This window comes from Choloepus didactylus, chromosome 9 (assembly GCF_015220235.1).
Source record: "Choloepus didactylus isolate mChoDid1 chromosome 9, mChoDid1.pri, whole genome shotgun sequence".
NCBI lineage: Eukaryota > Metazoa > Chordata > Mammalia > Pilosa > Megalonychidae > Choloepus > Choloepus didactylus.
In genome coordinates this window covers 120,530,836-120,545,957 of record NC_051315.1, presented here as the reverse complement: position 1 = coordinate 120,545,957, position 15,122 = coordinate 120,530,836, and the positions used below count along the sequence as shown (strand labels likewise).

Sequence of the window (15,122 nt, the reverse complement as noted above, 5' to 3'; positions counted from 1 at the left end):
TTCTGAGAAGACCTTCAGTCTTAAATGTTTGCCAGTATATTTTCCCAAATATGGAATCATCTTTTGCTCTCTCCCTTTGTGTGTATGTGTGTGTGTGTCTTCTGAGAATGATCAGATTAATGAGGGAGCTATAAATCTCCACCAACGGGAGTCTAGACTCTCCATCCACTAGAGCATAGACCAGCACTGACCAATAGAACTTTCTGTGATGATGGAGATGTTCTTCTATTCTGTACTGGCCAATATGGTAGCCACTTGCTGCATGTGGTTATTGAGTATGTAAAATATGGCTAACATTTTTGTTTCCTAGGCTGCTTAAAGCAAACTCCATGAAGTGGTTTGGCTTGAACAATGGCAACTTATTAGCTTACAGTTTTGAGGCTGAGAAAATGTCCAAACCAAGGCATCATCAAGGTGATGCTTTCTTCCCGAAGACCAGCTGCTGGTGATCCTTGGCTCCTCTGCCACATGCAAGGCATGTGGTGGTGTCTGCTGGGCTCTCCCTTCTCTTCCTGTATTTGTTGCTTTCAGTCTTGCTTCCATGGCTTCCTCTCTCTCTCTCTCTCTCTCTCTCTCTCTCTCTCTCTCTCTCTCTCTCTCTGCATTCCATTTCTAGAGGACTCCAGTAATAGGATTAAGACCCATCATGAATAAGGTGGGTCACACCTTATCTGAAGTAGCCTCATCAAAAGATTCTATTTACAATGAGTTTATACACACAGGAATGGATTAGTTTAAGAAAATGTTTTTTCAAACCACCACACTGAGCAATAGAATTTTTTACTGTATTTAATTTTTAACTTTAATAGCCATATGTAGTAAGAGGTTATCATATTGGACAGCACAGAGCAAGACTGAAAGCACCTTGAGGGCAGAAATGACATCTTACCATTCTTTGTATCAATTCTGCAAAAGTTTAATAATTGTCTACTAAATTCCAGACACTATGTAGCACAAAGGAGAGTAAGATGGATGGGAGGTGGAACTGGCAATAAAGAAGACTGTAAAGTCAATCAACAAAGACAGACACAGAATCAAAGCACAATAATCTAATATGAAAAGCCCTAAAACAGAAAGTCAAAGTGAAAAACATACAGGAGTTCAATTAATTAAATCCTCAGCACCTAACATATGTATAATACAATTAGTTCTTGGTAAACTTTTGTTTCGAAAATGCAAATTTGTTCCAATGTGATTGATACATCGGGGAACAGTTTGAGAACAATGCAAGGTTTGCACTTCGCTTATGTCTGATTTTGTCCATGAGAAACACCAAGTGAGCACAGAAATCTGCACCCATCTAAACCAAGCCATGTAGAAATATACAAATAGCGAACGCACACACCTCCAACATCCACCATCTACGTCCACCCATCCCATGTGTTGTGAGCCACACCCATTCACATCTGATATTACAACTTTCCATCAGATTTCAGAGAACGCTCCTTCTATCATGTGACAACTCACAAGCCGCAACCATTCTGATGCCTACTTCCACAAACAAACTCCAGACCTTCTTACAGTAAAGTGCCATATTCATTATAATATATATACATATATATGTATATATATGTATAATTTTTTCCTTTTCTATTGAGGTAAAATATATAACAAAATTTACCATTTTAACTACTTTTAAGTGTATTTAATTCACTGGAATTAAGTACATTCACAATGTTATATAGTCACTATTTCTAGAAATTTTTCATCATCTCAAACAAACTCTATACTGTTCAAGCAATAACTCCTCCTTCCCCCTTTCTCCCAGCCCTGGTAACCTCTATTCTACTTTCTAGCTCTATGAATTTGCCTATTCTAGATACCACATATAAGTTTGTCCCTTTGTGTCTGGCTTATTTCACTTAGCATAAGGTTTTCAAGGTTCATGAATGTGCTACCATTTTTATTAGATTCCTATTTTCTTTTAAGGTGTCACTGATGAAGTTTTGAGTATTATGCCCCAACCTTATTTTCCCCATAAGCCCTGTTTATTTTATTGTGTAATTTTGCATTCACTTTATTAACTGTTATAATTTTTGTTGCTATTTCGAAGGGGTTCTTTTTTTTAAAACAAGCCCAATGTTAATCATGTATTATGACATGGGCTGGTTTTTAAATTGTACAACAGCAAATCTCCACTGAAAGTAACTGTCTTTAAATGGTGGAAACGATTTTTTTATGACAAACTTAGAAAAAGCCTTCATATGTACTGCATGAATGGAATGTAAAAAAAAACTACAGAGCATGTGAGTTTGAAGTTGAAACAGTGACAGATGTGGCTCGACTGATTTGTCTCTAACAAGTGATAACAGACAAAGATAAGCTCCTTTGAAACAAAAGCAGGAAGCAAAGTCTGCACCTGCCTGTCGTCAATTCTCTGTACATTTTGCAAGACACAGCCTGCTCGGGGGCTCCTCTGCTCTTGCGCTCTGCCTCCCTGGGGACAGCTTCATCCACACATGGAGACTGGTTTCTAAATTACATTTCAGTCGGTCACTTCAGTTAAAGATAATTGCAATGGGCTTCCTAGGACTATGCTTGGGGCCATAGAGGAAGGTCAGTAAACAAACACCCAGGAGCGTTCGCCCATCCTTCACGTGGATTTGCGACAGTAATGGAGGGTGAGCTCACCACCACCCTTCCATTCGAAGTGTTTTATGGTTCCAAGGTTCATATTTGGATCCCAAACCTGGTCCTGGCACAAAAGTTCAATTTTCTCCTCTGCCAGTACAGCAATATCTTCTTTTTCCTACTCTCCTGGTTTGTCATTATCAGAAGCATTAGTGGTTTGAGGCTCATTATCCAAGTTGATGATTTTCTCATAAACATGTTCCTTTACTTTCTGGACTTGTCGCTAACAGAGAGTCTATTTTTTTATTAAGGTCTTTGCTCCCATAGATGCATGAGGTTGGAGGTAGAAAGGAATTTTGTTGAATTTGGGCATATTTTTATCCACAGTGCTGTCATTACCCATTTTAGCACCGTCTCGTTAAGAAGCCTGGGCTCAGCCTCCCCCTGAGTCTGAGCAGAGCAGCCTGAACAGTGTGCAGCTTCCAGCTTCACCAAGATCACGGGGGTGGGCGGTGGGGGCACATGAAAACATTCATTTCTCTTTTGCACTCGGTTCTCTTGCCCACTCCCCAACCCCACCACTCTGTTTACATGGTTTACTTCATTTTCTTCTTTGTCCATTGGATTCATGTGTGTACTAGGCCAATATTCTAGAAGTGCCTGGAGTCAAAGTCCTCCTAAGTTCAGTTTTGGATCTGTCCCCTCAGGCCTGCTGAAGCCAGCATCTTCTGCAGAAACTGAAGCAGCAAAATGGTCCCTCTCAGACAAAATAATTGTCAACATCCCTGTCTGAAGTCTATGGAGAACCAATTTGGCACATACACCATTTTAAACCTTTTCTTAATTTCATCTTCAAAATCCACTTTGCCCAGATCTGCAACTTTACATGCTTCCAAAACATCCCAAAATGCCACATTATTATTGGTATCTTTGGTTAATATATGTCTCTCATCATTAAAAATGTAGCACTGACTAGTATTAGTGCACACACACCCATTTTTCTTTTTATTTAGCACCCCCTTTAATAACCTGGTCAGGCTGTGTATAAAGGGGTGTTACAGGATTTTTATAATCATTGTCATCATCTCCAGTGGCTCTAAAATTATGAATTCACTTCATCACCCATTTATTTACTGTAGATTTGGTTGTTGCAACCCAGATAACAGGAAGGGGGTCAGCTGACCGATCCAGCTCTATCTTGAGAACTGGTGCTTTTTCGTCATGAATTAGCACCCTATTGTCTGCGTTTCTTAGGTAAAGCTTCCTGTCCGTTCCTCCAGAATACACATGTGTGAAGGCTTCATTGACTTGCAGAGCCTACAGCCCTTCATCACGGACTCAGTATGTTGCTGTGCATCTCTGCTGGCCAAGGAACCAAAGGTAAATGGTCCCATCAGAATTGCCAGAGAGGCACCATGTGCCACTTTATTCAATAGCAATGCTTGTACATTATCCGTGTGCCCTTTAAGCTTCATTAGTTTTGCATGTGTTCTTGGTTCCCATGCCCTTATAACCTTCTCAGTGGACCCTAATACAATGATTGTTCCCAGTTAAATCTTTGCCAGGCTATAAATGGAATCTTTGTCCCCACTTAGAGAAGAAGTTGTGACTGTGTTATTTGATGCAGTCAGTGCTGTCAGAGTATTTGCATCCCAAAGAAATATCTGTCTGTCCAATCCGGCTGATGCTACCAGTTCTCTATCCTTGGCATTTGCTAAGGCCTTTGCATTATCCTTAGGTGTCCTTAATATTGATATGCAAATTCCCTTATGTGCATTCCATACTTTTACTGTCGTGTCAGAAGCAGCAGATATTAATGTTTTCCCTTTGCAACACAGTACAGTGTCATCTACCCAATCGGTATGGTGGCCTATAGATGTTATATATGCAGCTTGCTTGTGCTGATTTACATTCTTACGGTGGAGTCTGGCCCAGCTGTGAACAGTCTATTTAATGCTGGATCTAGCTGCAGGCCACTGACTCCATTTCAATTGTACTTCTCCACTTCATCTCAAATAACATAGGAAACCTGCACTTCTCTCCACCCTGCTGTGTCTGAATGGGTTCTTTTTAAAATTACATTTCTATTTGATGTGTAACAATGCTCTTTATTGTTGAATATGGATTTTATTTTGGTCTTTTTTCTTTTATTTTTTCCCTTCAGGACTTCTTTTTATCTCTAAAATTTTAATGTAAATTTCCCAAATGGGGACATAATATATAGTATTTTCTAGGCTTACTCCACTATAAAACCCATTTTAATAAAGAATCTATAGGCCTAACTCATAGATTTTTTAAAAGGTGATTAAATGAGATAACACACATAAAATGTATATAATTAGAGTAAAGACAGATAAAATTAGAGCAATATAACTTTCCTCTGGGAGGCTACTACTGATCAGCAAAAGAGGGAAAACTGGATCCCTCATGTTAGCTCGTTCATACCAACCAAAAAGAATTGTATTCTCAGGTAGGTGTATTGAAAAAATGCACTCTTCTACTGAATATCTCAGTCAATTCTTATTCCATGTTCAAAATAGAAATGAATTTATCACCACTTAAAATAAGCAACTTAATCGAGTTTTATGCACACACGAGGAAGTAACAAACAGGAAATAGGAGTCTGCCACAGAAACTGACCAAAACAACAAGGAAGTGACTCCATGTGCCATGTGCCAGCCCCCAGATGGAGTATTTAAGGGCTCCCTGGCAGAGGCAAACACCAGAACTCATTCACCTCTGCTGAATCCTCTCCCCTCACTTCATCTGAGTCCTCTCCACTCACACCATGGGTTGCTGTGGCTGTGGAAGTTGTGGTGGCTGCAGTGGCTGTGGTGGTGGCTGTGGTGGAGGCTGCAGTGGTGGCTGCGGAGGCGGCTGTGGTGGTGGCTGCAGTGGTGGCTGCGGCAGCTGCACCACCTGCAGGTCCTACCGGGTGGGCTGCTGCTCTGCCTGCTGCCCCTGCTGCCGCGGCTGCTGCGGGGGCTGCTGCAGCACCCCCGTGGTCGTCTGCTGCCGCCGCTCCAGCCGCTGTGGCTCGTGTGGCTGCGGCTCATGTGGCTGCGGCTGCGGGAAGGGCTGTTGCCAGCAGAAGTGCAGCTGCCAGCAGAAGTGCTGCTGCAAGAAACAGTGCTGCTGTTAGGAAGTCTAGCCCAGCTTCTGGTAGAGTTTGCTTGCCCCATTGGTAAGGCTTTGCTCCATCCCTCCCCTTTTCTCTTTCTATGACCTGGAAGCCACTCTTATGCTCTCAAGGGCTGTCAATTTATATTTCCTGTCTGTCACAACACAAATCTATAATTTTAAAAATCTATAATTTCATATGAACAGTTAGAGCAATGAAAACAAGAGACAGCCCAGTTGCTAGAAAAACAGTTTCTGTGTTGAACATGTAGAAAATGGGATAATAGTTACTAACTTCTTTGTTTTTCTGAAATCTTTCACCCCACTTCTGTGCCTGCACTTTTTTTCATTGCCCATATATTACATGTTGTTTCTACTATATTTTTATACCCAGCAGTTCTGTACTGCTGAGAATGAAATGTTTAAATAGAATACTGTACTACTAGATAATGATGGCTAAACATCTCTTTTCTACTTTTATTTATCATCTTACTTTAAAAGAACCTTTTGTTCTCTATAAACTCAACCAAGTTAAATACAGAAACATTTGCTGGGAAGAACCTCCTCTATTGTCAGATTCATTTGTTTTTCTATCAGAGTTGCACTGAGATGGGTTATGGGCCCAATACCAGGGAAGAAACATTCACAATCAGGAGAAGCTCTCAGAACAGCAATCTTTTCCCAAGGTCAATTTCCATGTCCCACTGTATGCAACATTCATTTCTTTAAAGTCAACAGAATATTATTAGCCTTTCCAAAAAATACCCACATCTCACCTCCAATCATCAGTTTCGGTTGAAGGGGGCATGGATCTAACTCCTGCTGTCACCACTCCAGAGGAACAACAGGTGTTTCACCACAACCCAAACCTGAAAAGGATATTCTTAAGAGAAATGTAGCACATTTTCAAATATGCCATAAATCTCTGCTTTTCTAATCCCAAGTGGAAGAGTATGGCCTTCAATAGAAAATGCTTACCAAAGAGAGTGATATTTGAAAGGGGTCATGGACAGGTCAGACAAGCAGGATGTGGGTCTCCTGTAGGAGTGGCTGGGGCTGGGGTAGGCTGAGACGGGTTGGGAGCAGGTGTGTGTGGAGGTGCTGTCTATGTTCAGTGACCCGTGGTTGGGCTGAAGATGTGAGGTGGCTGAATGAGAATTGTTCTGCCTGCACTTTAGGTGACCCTTCATTTTTGCTCTAGCATCATTCTTTAAAATGTCAAGAGTGTTTTAATTCTACATTGCCAGCTTCTCAGAGTGATTCTCCACCTCATTCCCATGAGAACAAAGTAAATATGCAAAACTGATCAAGGACCCACCATACAATTTATGCACTTTCATGTGCAAGGAGATAAAGGTTTGTGGTTTTTTTTCTTTCTTTGTTTTTTGTTTTTTGTTTTTGATGTCTCTGGAGATATGGGGACAGGAACTGCAATGACTCTTAGCCAAGCCAAACTAATATTACTCCATGAGTACCTGATTGTCCAAGACCAAGGAAGATGCTCCTGACATGTAGTTAAGAGAATATGAGACTATAGCTCAATAAAACTGAATTTAAAAACAGAGAGAGAGAATATGAGTCAAACAGAGAGAAAATATCTGATTGAGGAGTTCAATGACTACAGTACATTGATCTAGAAACTTGAATGAATTAATTTACACCAAATTTGTGGCATAGCCTACATTTTTAGAAATGTCATGTAATCAGGCAATGATTTACATTTAAACAGGAGAACTTCTAAACAGGACAAAGGGGTGGCATATTTTCTCTCCAAGAAGTTTAGGCATAGAAAATCCATGTGCTCCACTGTTGGGCCATCTCAATAAACTATCACTCAGGTACGTAAGATATTCCCCACGTACAACTGAAATCTCCCCTGCTTTCATGTTTCCTCTTGTCCTCTATAGACCTCAGTAACATCTAACAATCTGCTCATCAAAACTCTTTATGGACCTGAGGATAGTCTCAGTCTTTGTCTTGCAATATCCAACAACCCCATTTCTTTTTTTAAGCCTTAAATGGAGTAAGGAATAGTCTCTATCAGTGGTTCTCAAAGAGGGGTCCTAGAGACCAGCAGCATCAGTTTTACCTGGGAACTTGTTAGAACACAGATTATCTGGCCCTATCACAGACTTGACAGAATCAGAAATTCAGGGATTGGGACCAGCAGTCTCTCCTAGTAAGCTCTCCAAGAGACACTGATGCATGCTTAAGTTTGAGAACCTCTGAGCTATATCAGTATAGGGGAAAAGGCTATTCCTCTTTTCCACCTTGGAATACCATCCCATTATTATAGGCAGTTAGTTAACTATTTCTCATTTCTTCAGTAAAGATTTTAAAAAGAGATGTCTCAGTTTCCCAGCTGCTAAAACAAATCTCACACAATGGGTAGGTAAAAACAATGTGAATTTATTCGGCTCATAGTTTTGAGGCTAGGAGAAGTCCAAAATTGAGGCATCAACAAGGTGATGTTTTCCCCCTGAAGACTGTGGCACTCTGGGGCTGGCTGCTGGTGATCCTTGGTCCTTGGCTTTTCTGTCACATGGCAATGCACGTGGTGATGGCTTCTCCTTTCTCCTCTGGGTTCCATCTTCTTCCCATGGCCTTCTCTCTCTGTCTGAATTTCATCCTGCTTATAAAGGGCTCCAGGAATCCTGATTAAAGTCAAACCTGCTTCAGTCGGGCCACATCCCAACTGAAATAATAAATTCAAGAGATCCTCTTTACAATGGATCCAACACCTGTCAGAATGAAGACCGAGACCAAGAACATGTCCAAATGGGTACACAACTCAATCCACCACAAGACAGAAGTCGACTTTTTACTATTTTACATTATTTAGTCATTTTTCTTATATCTACCATGCCATCAATATTTTCTTAGACTTATGAGCTAATGAAATCTGTTTTTTCAAAGCAGCATCTTTCCTCACTAAGACTATATCATCTACTAAATTTCCACAAATAAAACCTAAAATAGTGTTCCCCAATGATTACCCTGCAATTTTAGGTCAACATCTCAACACACACTTAGATGCCCACATAATTTTACACTCTATGGTTAAACTCCCTCTATAAAGCAACAGGGATTAATTATTCCAGGGATCTGAAGCCATGATGCAGAATTTCCACAAATGAAAGCAAACACCACTCTTATATACCAATCCCACCTCTTTGAAAAATTCAGATTCTGTATAGGAAGATCTATAAATGCTCAGCTGCTGTCATACCCAACAGAATACACAAATGGTTATTCCACACCATACAACAAGGAAGACACATCCACTACAACAATTTAACTGCATATTTGTCCTAAAATACCCTGGGTAGGTGTTTATCTACCAGACTATCAGTCCTGGATGGCACTAATTTTGGTCTGTTATGTTTATCAATTTCCCAGCACCCACAGTTCCTAAGAAATATTTGTTGACTGGGGTGAATGAACATATTGATTACTCAATGAAGATTATCATGTATATTTAAATAGCTGAAGTTCCTTTATAAATTGCAGAGTGCTAATAAAATATGTTAATTGTATTATTTCTAGCTACTTCCTCTTTCTGGTACATCTGGAGACATTATAAATATAAATAAGATCTGGGGGAGGCAGGTGAAGTTATGGGGTCCCAAACCCTTGCGGAATGGAAGGGAGGAGAAAAGAGGCTGTGAGAAGGTGAAGGGTGCTTAGGCCTGGCTGCAAATGACAAGAGGCATCTACAGAGAGTTGTGCGTTAGCATAAGGAAAGGCACAGGGATGGAGGTGGTTTCCCCATGGCCTGGTGAGGTCACACCCACAGCTCTTCATAGAAACAGAAGAGAGCAATCTCTAGGAATTTAAGTAAGAGTTCTGCAGACGCAACCTTGCATCAACAGTCAATTCATCCACTTGTTGAGCATTTCCTATGTTTAGGAAACTGTATTAGGTATTGTGACTGGAGAATATGCTGTCATAGCTGACTACAAGACACAACTCCATTAAGTAATATTATTACAGTGTTTAATGTAGAAGCATGTCATTTATTATTATGTTTCCCTCCAATATGAATCAGTGAGGAAAGATGGATCAATAAGAACAGAGAAAGTAAGCGTGTTGAGCTTGCCAATGAAGATGAAGAAATGCAAGGTTCTGTTGTAAAAATATTGATTTAAAAAATATATTTTTTTAAATTTCACAAATAAATGGCCAAGTATAAACTGCCAATGATTACTTTTCTTGTTGGTTTGTTTGGTCAGCCTGAGGTTTTTGAAACCTGTGAACTCAGACGGGGCATGGGTTCTGCTCCTCACATCCTCCACCCCCATTTTCTTACTTTCCTCATGTGACTTACCTGCATAACGTCTGAAGGAATCTGAATTTGTGATTCCTGGATGGCATTTTGAATTTGGGAGACATATATGTTATTTTCAAAAATCTAAAACAGATGGCTATTGTTCTAATTTGCTAATGCTGCCGGAATGCAAAACACCAGAGATGGACTGGCTTTTATAAAAGGGGATTTATTTGGTTACACAGTTACAGTCTTAAGGCCATAAAGTATCCAAGGTGACACGTCAGCAATTGGGTACCTTCACTGGAGGATGGCCAATGGTGTCCGGAAAACCTCTGTTAGCTGGAAAGGCATGTGGCTGGTGTCTGCTCCAAAGTTCTGGTTTCAAAATGGCTTTCTCCCAGGACGTTCCTCTCTAGGCTTCAGCTCCTCAAAAGGTCACGCTTGGTTGCTCTTGGGGTGTTTGTCCTCTCTTAGCGTCTCTGGAGCAAAAGTCTGCTTTCAAAGGCTGTCTCCAAAATCTCTCTGTAAGCTGAGGCTTCTCTCTCAGTTCCAGTGCATTCTTCAAATTGTCCCTCTTGGCTGTAGCTCCTCTTCAAAATGCCACTCTCAGCTGCACTGAGTTCCTTCTGTTTGTCAGCTCATTTATATGGCTCCACTGATCAAGGCCCACCCTCAATGGGTGGGGCCACGCCTCCATGGAAATATCTCATCAGAGTTATCACCTGCAGTTGGGTGGGGCACATTTCCATGCAAACAACCTAATCCAAACATTCCAACTTAATCCCCACTAATATGTCTGCCCCGCAGACTGCATCAAAGTATACGGCTTTTCTGGGGGACATAATACATTCAAACCAGCACAGCTATGGAAAAGCACTCAGACTTAGTCTCTTCTTTTTAAAGATAAAGCAAGATCAGTGAGTAAAAGCTAAAAGGAGGCAGATTTCAGCTCAATATAAGGGAGACGTTTTTAATAAACGTATTTGAGACTCTGAGGGGAAAGATGAATTTGCCTCCAGCTATACGATTTAGTCTAGTAGTATGGAAAGACACATCACACATACTTGCCATGCAGCACAATAGTTGACACCAGAGAGGCAGATACGTGAGCGGGTGAGGACACAGGGACAGTGAGGCCAACTGCACAGCAGGCTAAGGAGCCTTCCCAGGCAGTGACACTCAGCTGGTTTTTAAAGAATGAGCCGAAAGCCAGGTTTGGTGGGAGGTGGGAGGGGGCAACAGAGGGGAGGCTATGTAAGGCAGAAGGATCAACAAACCATCTTCAGAAAACTCTAGAGTTTGGTGTGGCCAGAATGGGAGATGAGAGGAGCACCTGGTTTTCCATTTTGGAAAGTGTCACTGATTGAATAGTGTTCCCCCAAAATACATGTACAAGTCCTAATCCCCTACCCTGTGAGTGTGAACTTATTTGTTGATACGATCTTGGAAGATGTGATTAATCCAAACTGGATTAGGGTGGGTCCCAGCACAAAACGACTGGTGTCCTTACAAGGAGAGGAGATTTGGGCACAGAGAGTCAGAGAGGGCCACGTGATGGAGGCACAGACTGTGATGCCACCACAACCCACAGAAGGCCATGGCCGGTCGGCCACCAGAAAAAGCGTGGCCCTGCCAACAACTTCCTTTCAGACTTCTGGACTCTAGAACCATGAGACAATTCATTTCTGTTGCTCAAGCCAACTGGCCTGTGGTACTTTGCTACAGCAGCCTTGGCAGACTGAGACAGAAAGCCTTGCAGATCTCACAGCCTCCGCGGGAAGGAACGCACAAGAAAGTGCTTAGCGAACAACAAAAGCGTGCTCAGTCAGGGTTGGTGGCCTTCTCTTCCCTGCCCAAGTGTCTGCCCAGCCTTGCCTCTGTCGATCCATGGGGACTAACCAGAATTACAAATTTTGTAGGGAGGGATTCGACAGCAAGAGTGCTAAGATACAAAATAAAATTAAAAAAATTTTAAAAGCAAGCTAAGATGGGGAGGAGAGCCTCATGAGAAACGTTAGGAGATGAAAATAAATCGGGAGTGATATGAAAGCCAACACCGAGCTCTCCTTGCTCCAAATGTGTGAAACTCTTATGACTCTAAGCAGAACACAATCCTCTCACAAGGAGTCATAGGCAAAGATGGAACCCCACGGTGTAGATCCCTGGTTTTTATATGATGTCAAGGCCTGCATTAGAATATTATTTCTAGAATAATAAAAGAAAGTCTTTTAGCTACTGAAATTCTAATTTGAAGCCATATAAAATATGACCATGTTTAAGCACCCTTCCTTTTTAACCCATAGTTAAATAAACTGATAGTCTATTAAATGAACTGGAAACCTGCCCTTTGCAAGTAGGAAGACCAGTGATGCTTCTCAGACTGACGGCACTGCTTTATTAATCAGATAAGTACATTTCAGATAACCAGGAGGGTGCGAGTTTTTGCCTTTCCACAGCCGTCTCCCCAACTCCAGTGCCTGGCAATGTAGCAATTAATGGACACTTGTTGACTAAGTCAGTACATGGATACAAAATTACAAAAAGCTTCAGGAAGAAGCTGAACTTGCTCACCTACAGGAAACAAAATCACCCACCAGATCTAAAAAATAGCTGCCTTTACAAACACATAAATGATAATTAAATGATCTCATTCATTCATCCACTCTTTCAGTTGTGTGAGGGTACTCTGATTAGGAGAAAGCAGGGATTTTATTTAGGGTTATAGTATCCTGCTCCATTGTCAGAAGAAGGGACCAATTTTGGTGCAGATTATATGATACCATGCATGACAAGTCTCTCTCCATGTTTGCCAGAGGGGCCATTTATAGATCACGTGCTAGAAAACTGGTGACTTGACTTCACAACCTGGTAGAAAGTCCCGTAGTTCTACAGTGTCCTCACTGGTAAGAGGGAGTCACCTTGGGTTCTGAGCCTCTCTTTCCCCTTTCTACATTTAAACTGTATTCCTGCTCAGGTCATAATATCTGTTGACCATTCTAAACTACTCAGGAAAAAATGTTTCAGAGAGAGTCTTCCGAATATAAATTACAAAATATGTTAAAATTAAGTATTTTGGGTGCAAAAGAACAATTTTTTTTAACTGAGGAAAAATTAGGAGAGGGCAAAATAAGGAATAAGAGATTTCTTGTCAAAAAAAAGGGGAGTTCTTTTCTTTAAGAAAAGGAAATATACACCAAGAGAAAGAAGTATATGGTAGAACTATAGAGAAAAAACCCAAACTATATCTGGTATTTATATAATACAGAATACTATTTCTACTTCTGTGACACATTTAATAATGTCAAGATCTGTATCACTTCCAAAACAAACCTTAGGTCCAATATAAGCCAGAATTGCAGTGCCCTGGAATTTCTCATAATAACCAACAGGAAATCAAAACTTTAGTTAAAGAATTTTGGCTTGACATGAGCCACAGGGGTGCCCATCATACAAGTGACCCGGCATCCTGAAGGTTCTACATACACAAGGACATTAGCAAGAGCTATGGCTCTCCAGAAGTTTAGGTTGTTAGAATTCAGGAGTCACATCCTTCTTTTCAAAGAAAATATTTGTTAAATTTATAATCAATGTATTTGGAATTTTATAACTTTTTTTTTTCTTTAAACTTTGTTTTAATGGGTCTCAAAATTCTATGACAGATGTTTGGTCATTGTTTCCATTTAAAAGTTACTGATTTTAAAAACTAATCACTTAAAACTGCCACACAAAAACAAATGGTCCACAAAAGATTGCTTTCCTTCTGAAGGTTTTATGATGCATTGTTATCATTAACCAGTCTTTTACTATTAAACTTAAATGGCCAATTGAGACAAACAGTTCGGAGACCGTTCTTCCACCACTGATTAAGACTGGGTTGGCAGGTGTCATGGGTAACATTCATTTGCCTTCTGAGCTTTCTGGGCAGACTTGGTGACCTGGCCAGCTCCAGCAGCCTTCTTGTCCACTGCCTTGATGACACCCACAGCAACTGTCTGTCTATCTCCCGAACAGCAGAATGACCCAGAGGAGGATAATCAGACAAGCTTTCAACATGCATGGGCTTGCAAGGAACCATATCAACGATGGCAGCATCACCAGATTTCAGAAATTTGGGGCCATCTTCCAGCTTCTTACCAGATCAGCGATCAATCTTCTCCTTCGGGCTCAGCAACCTTGCAAGCAATGTGAGCTGGGTGACAATCCAGCACAGGTGCAAAGCCAGCACTGATTTGGCCTGGATGGTTCAGGATAATCACCTGAGATGTGAAGCCAGCTGTTTCATTGGTGGGTCATATTTGCTGTCACCAGCCACGTTGTCATGACGAACATCTTTTACATTCATGTTCTTGACATTGAAGCACACGTTGTCCCCAGGAGAGCTTCACTCCATGCTTCATGGTGCATCTCAACAGACTTGACTTCAGTTGTAACGTTGACTGGAGCAAAGGTGACCACCATGCCCGGTTTGAGAACACCTCTCTCTCGGCCCACAGGGACAGTGTCCACACCACCGATTTTGTAGACGTCCCGAAGAGGCAAATGCAAGGGTTTGTCAGCTGGACGAGTCGGTGGCAGGATGCAATCCAGAGCTTCACGCAGCGTGGCTCCACTGGCATTGCCATCCTTTCGGGGGCCTTGCCACCCCTTGAACCAAGGCATGTCAGCACTTGGCTCCAGCATGTATAACTAAGAATTTTCATATAAACAAATTAAAAAATCAGAACTCCTTTATTCAATCTTAACACCCAGTTTTGAATTTGGAAGTGTGATAGTCATTCTAACAATACCAAGTATCAGACACTCTTCTCACGATACTGGTCAACTGTACAGTCAGAAATCGAATAACAGGAGTTTTTGGTTTTGCGTCATACCATCCTCAATGACCAGTCTTCCCACCCCCAGGTTACCTACCTTGTTATTGGTTCTTAAACTAACAAGTGAAGGAAATGGAATCATGTTCTTACAGCAAGTACATTCAGTATTTCCAAACAAAATATAAAAAGCAAAGAGAAAAGAAACGTTTAGAAAGAAATATAGCTTATATGAAATTTTTTTTAGGCCAGCTGCCTAATTCTAGAGCATCAGAAGAAGCAGGAGTAGCTAAAGCAGAGATGAATGTGGCTGCCTCAACAACAAAAATCTCTGTTTCTTTAGAAACCAT

The 15,122-nt window shown here is 41.1% G+C and overlaps 1 protein-coding gene and 1 pseudogene across 1 annotated transcript; both read right to left on the bottom strand.

Annotated features, from left to right (window-relative positions):
• Positions 1 to 2,593: 2,593 nt before the first annotated feature.
• LOC119543842 lies at positions 2,594 to 10,024 on the bottom strand (annotated as a pseudogene).
• A 4,265-nt stretch (positions 10,025 to 14,289) lies between these two features.
• LOC119543971 (putative elongation factor 1-alpha-like 3) lies at positions 14,290 to 14,642 on the bottom strand. Its single transcript, XM_037848915.1, has one exon. The coding sequence runs from the start codon at positions 14,639 to 14,641 to the stop codon at positions 14,300 to 14,302; it is 342 nt and encodes a 113-aa protein (XP_037704843.1). The 5' UTR covers position 14,642; the 3' UTR covers positions 14,290 to 14,299.
• Positions 14,643 to 15,122: the final 480 nt, after the last annotated feature.

Coding starts and splice junctions, on each gene's coding strand:
- LOC119543971 (XM_037848915.1), bottom strand. CDS start 14,641: ATGCTGGAGCCAAGTGCTGACATGCCTTGGTTCAAGGGGTGGCAAGGC.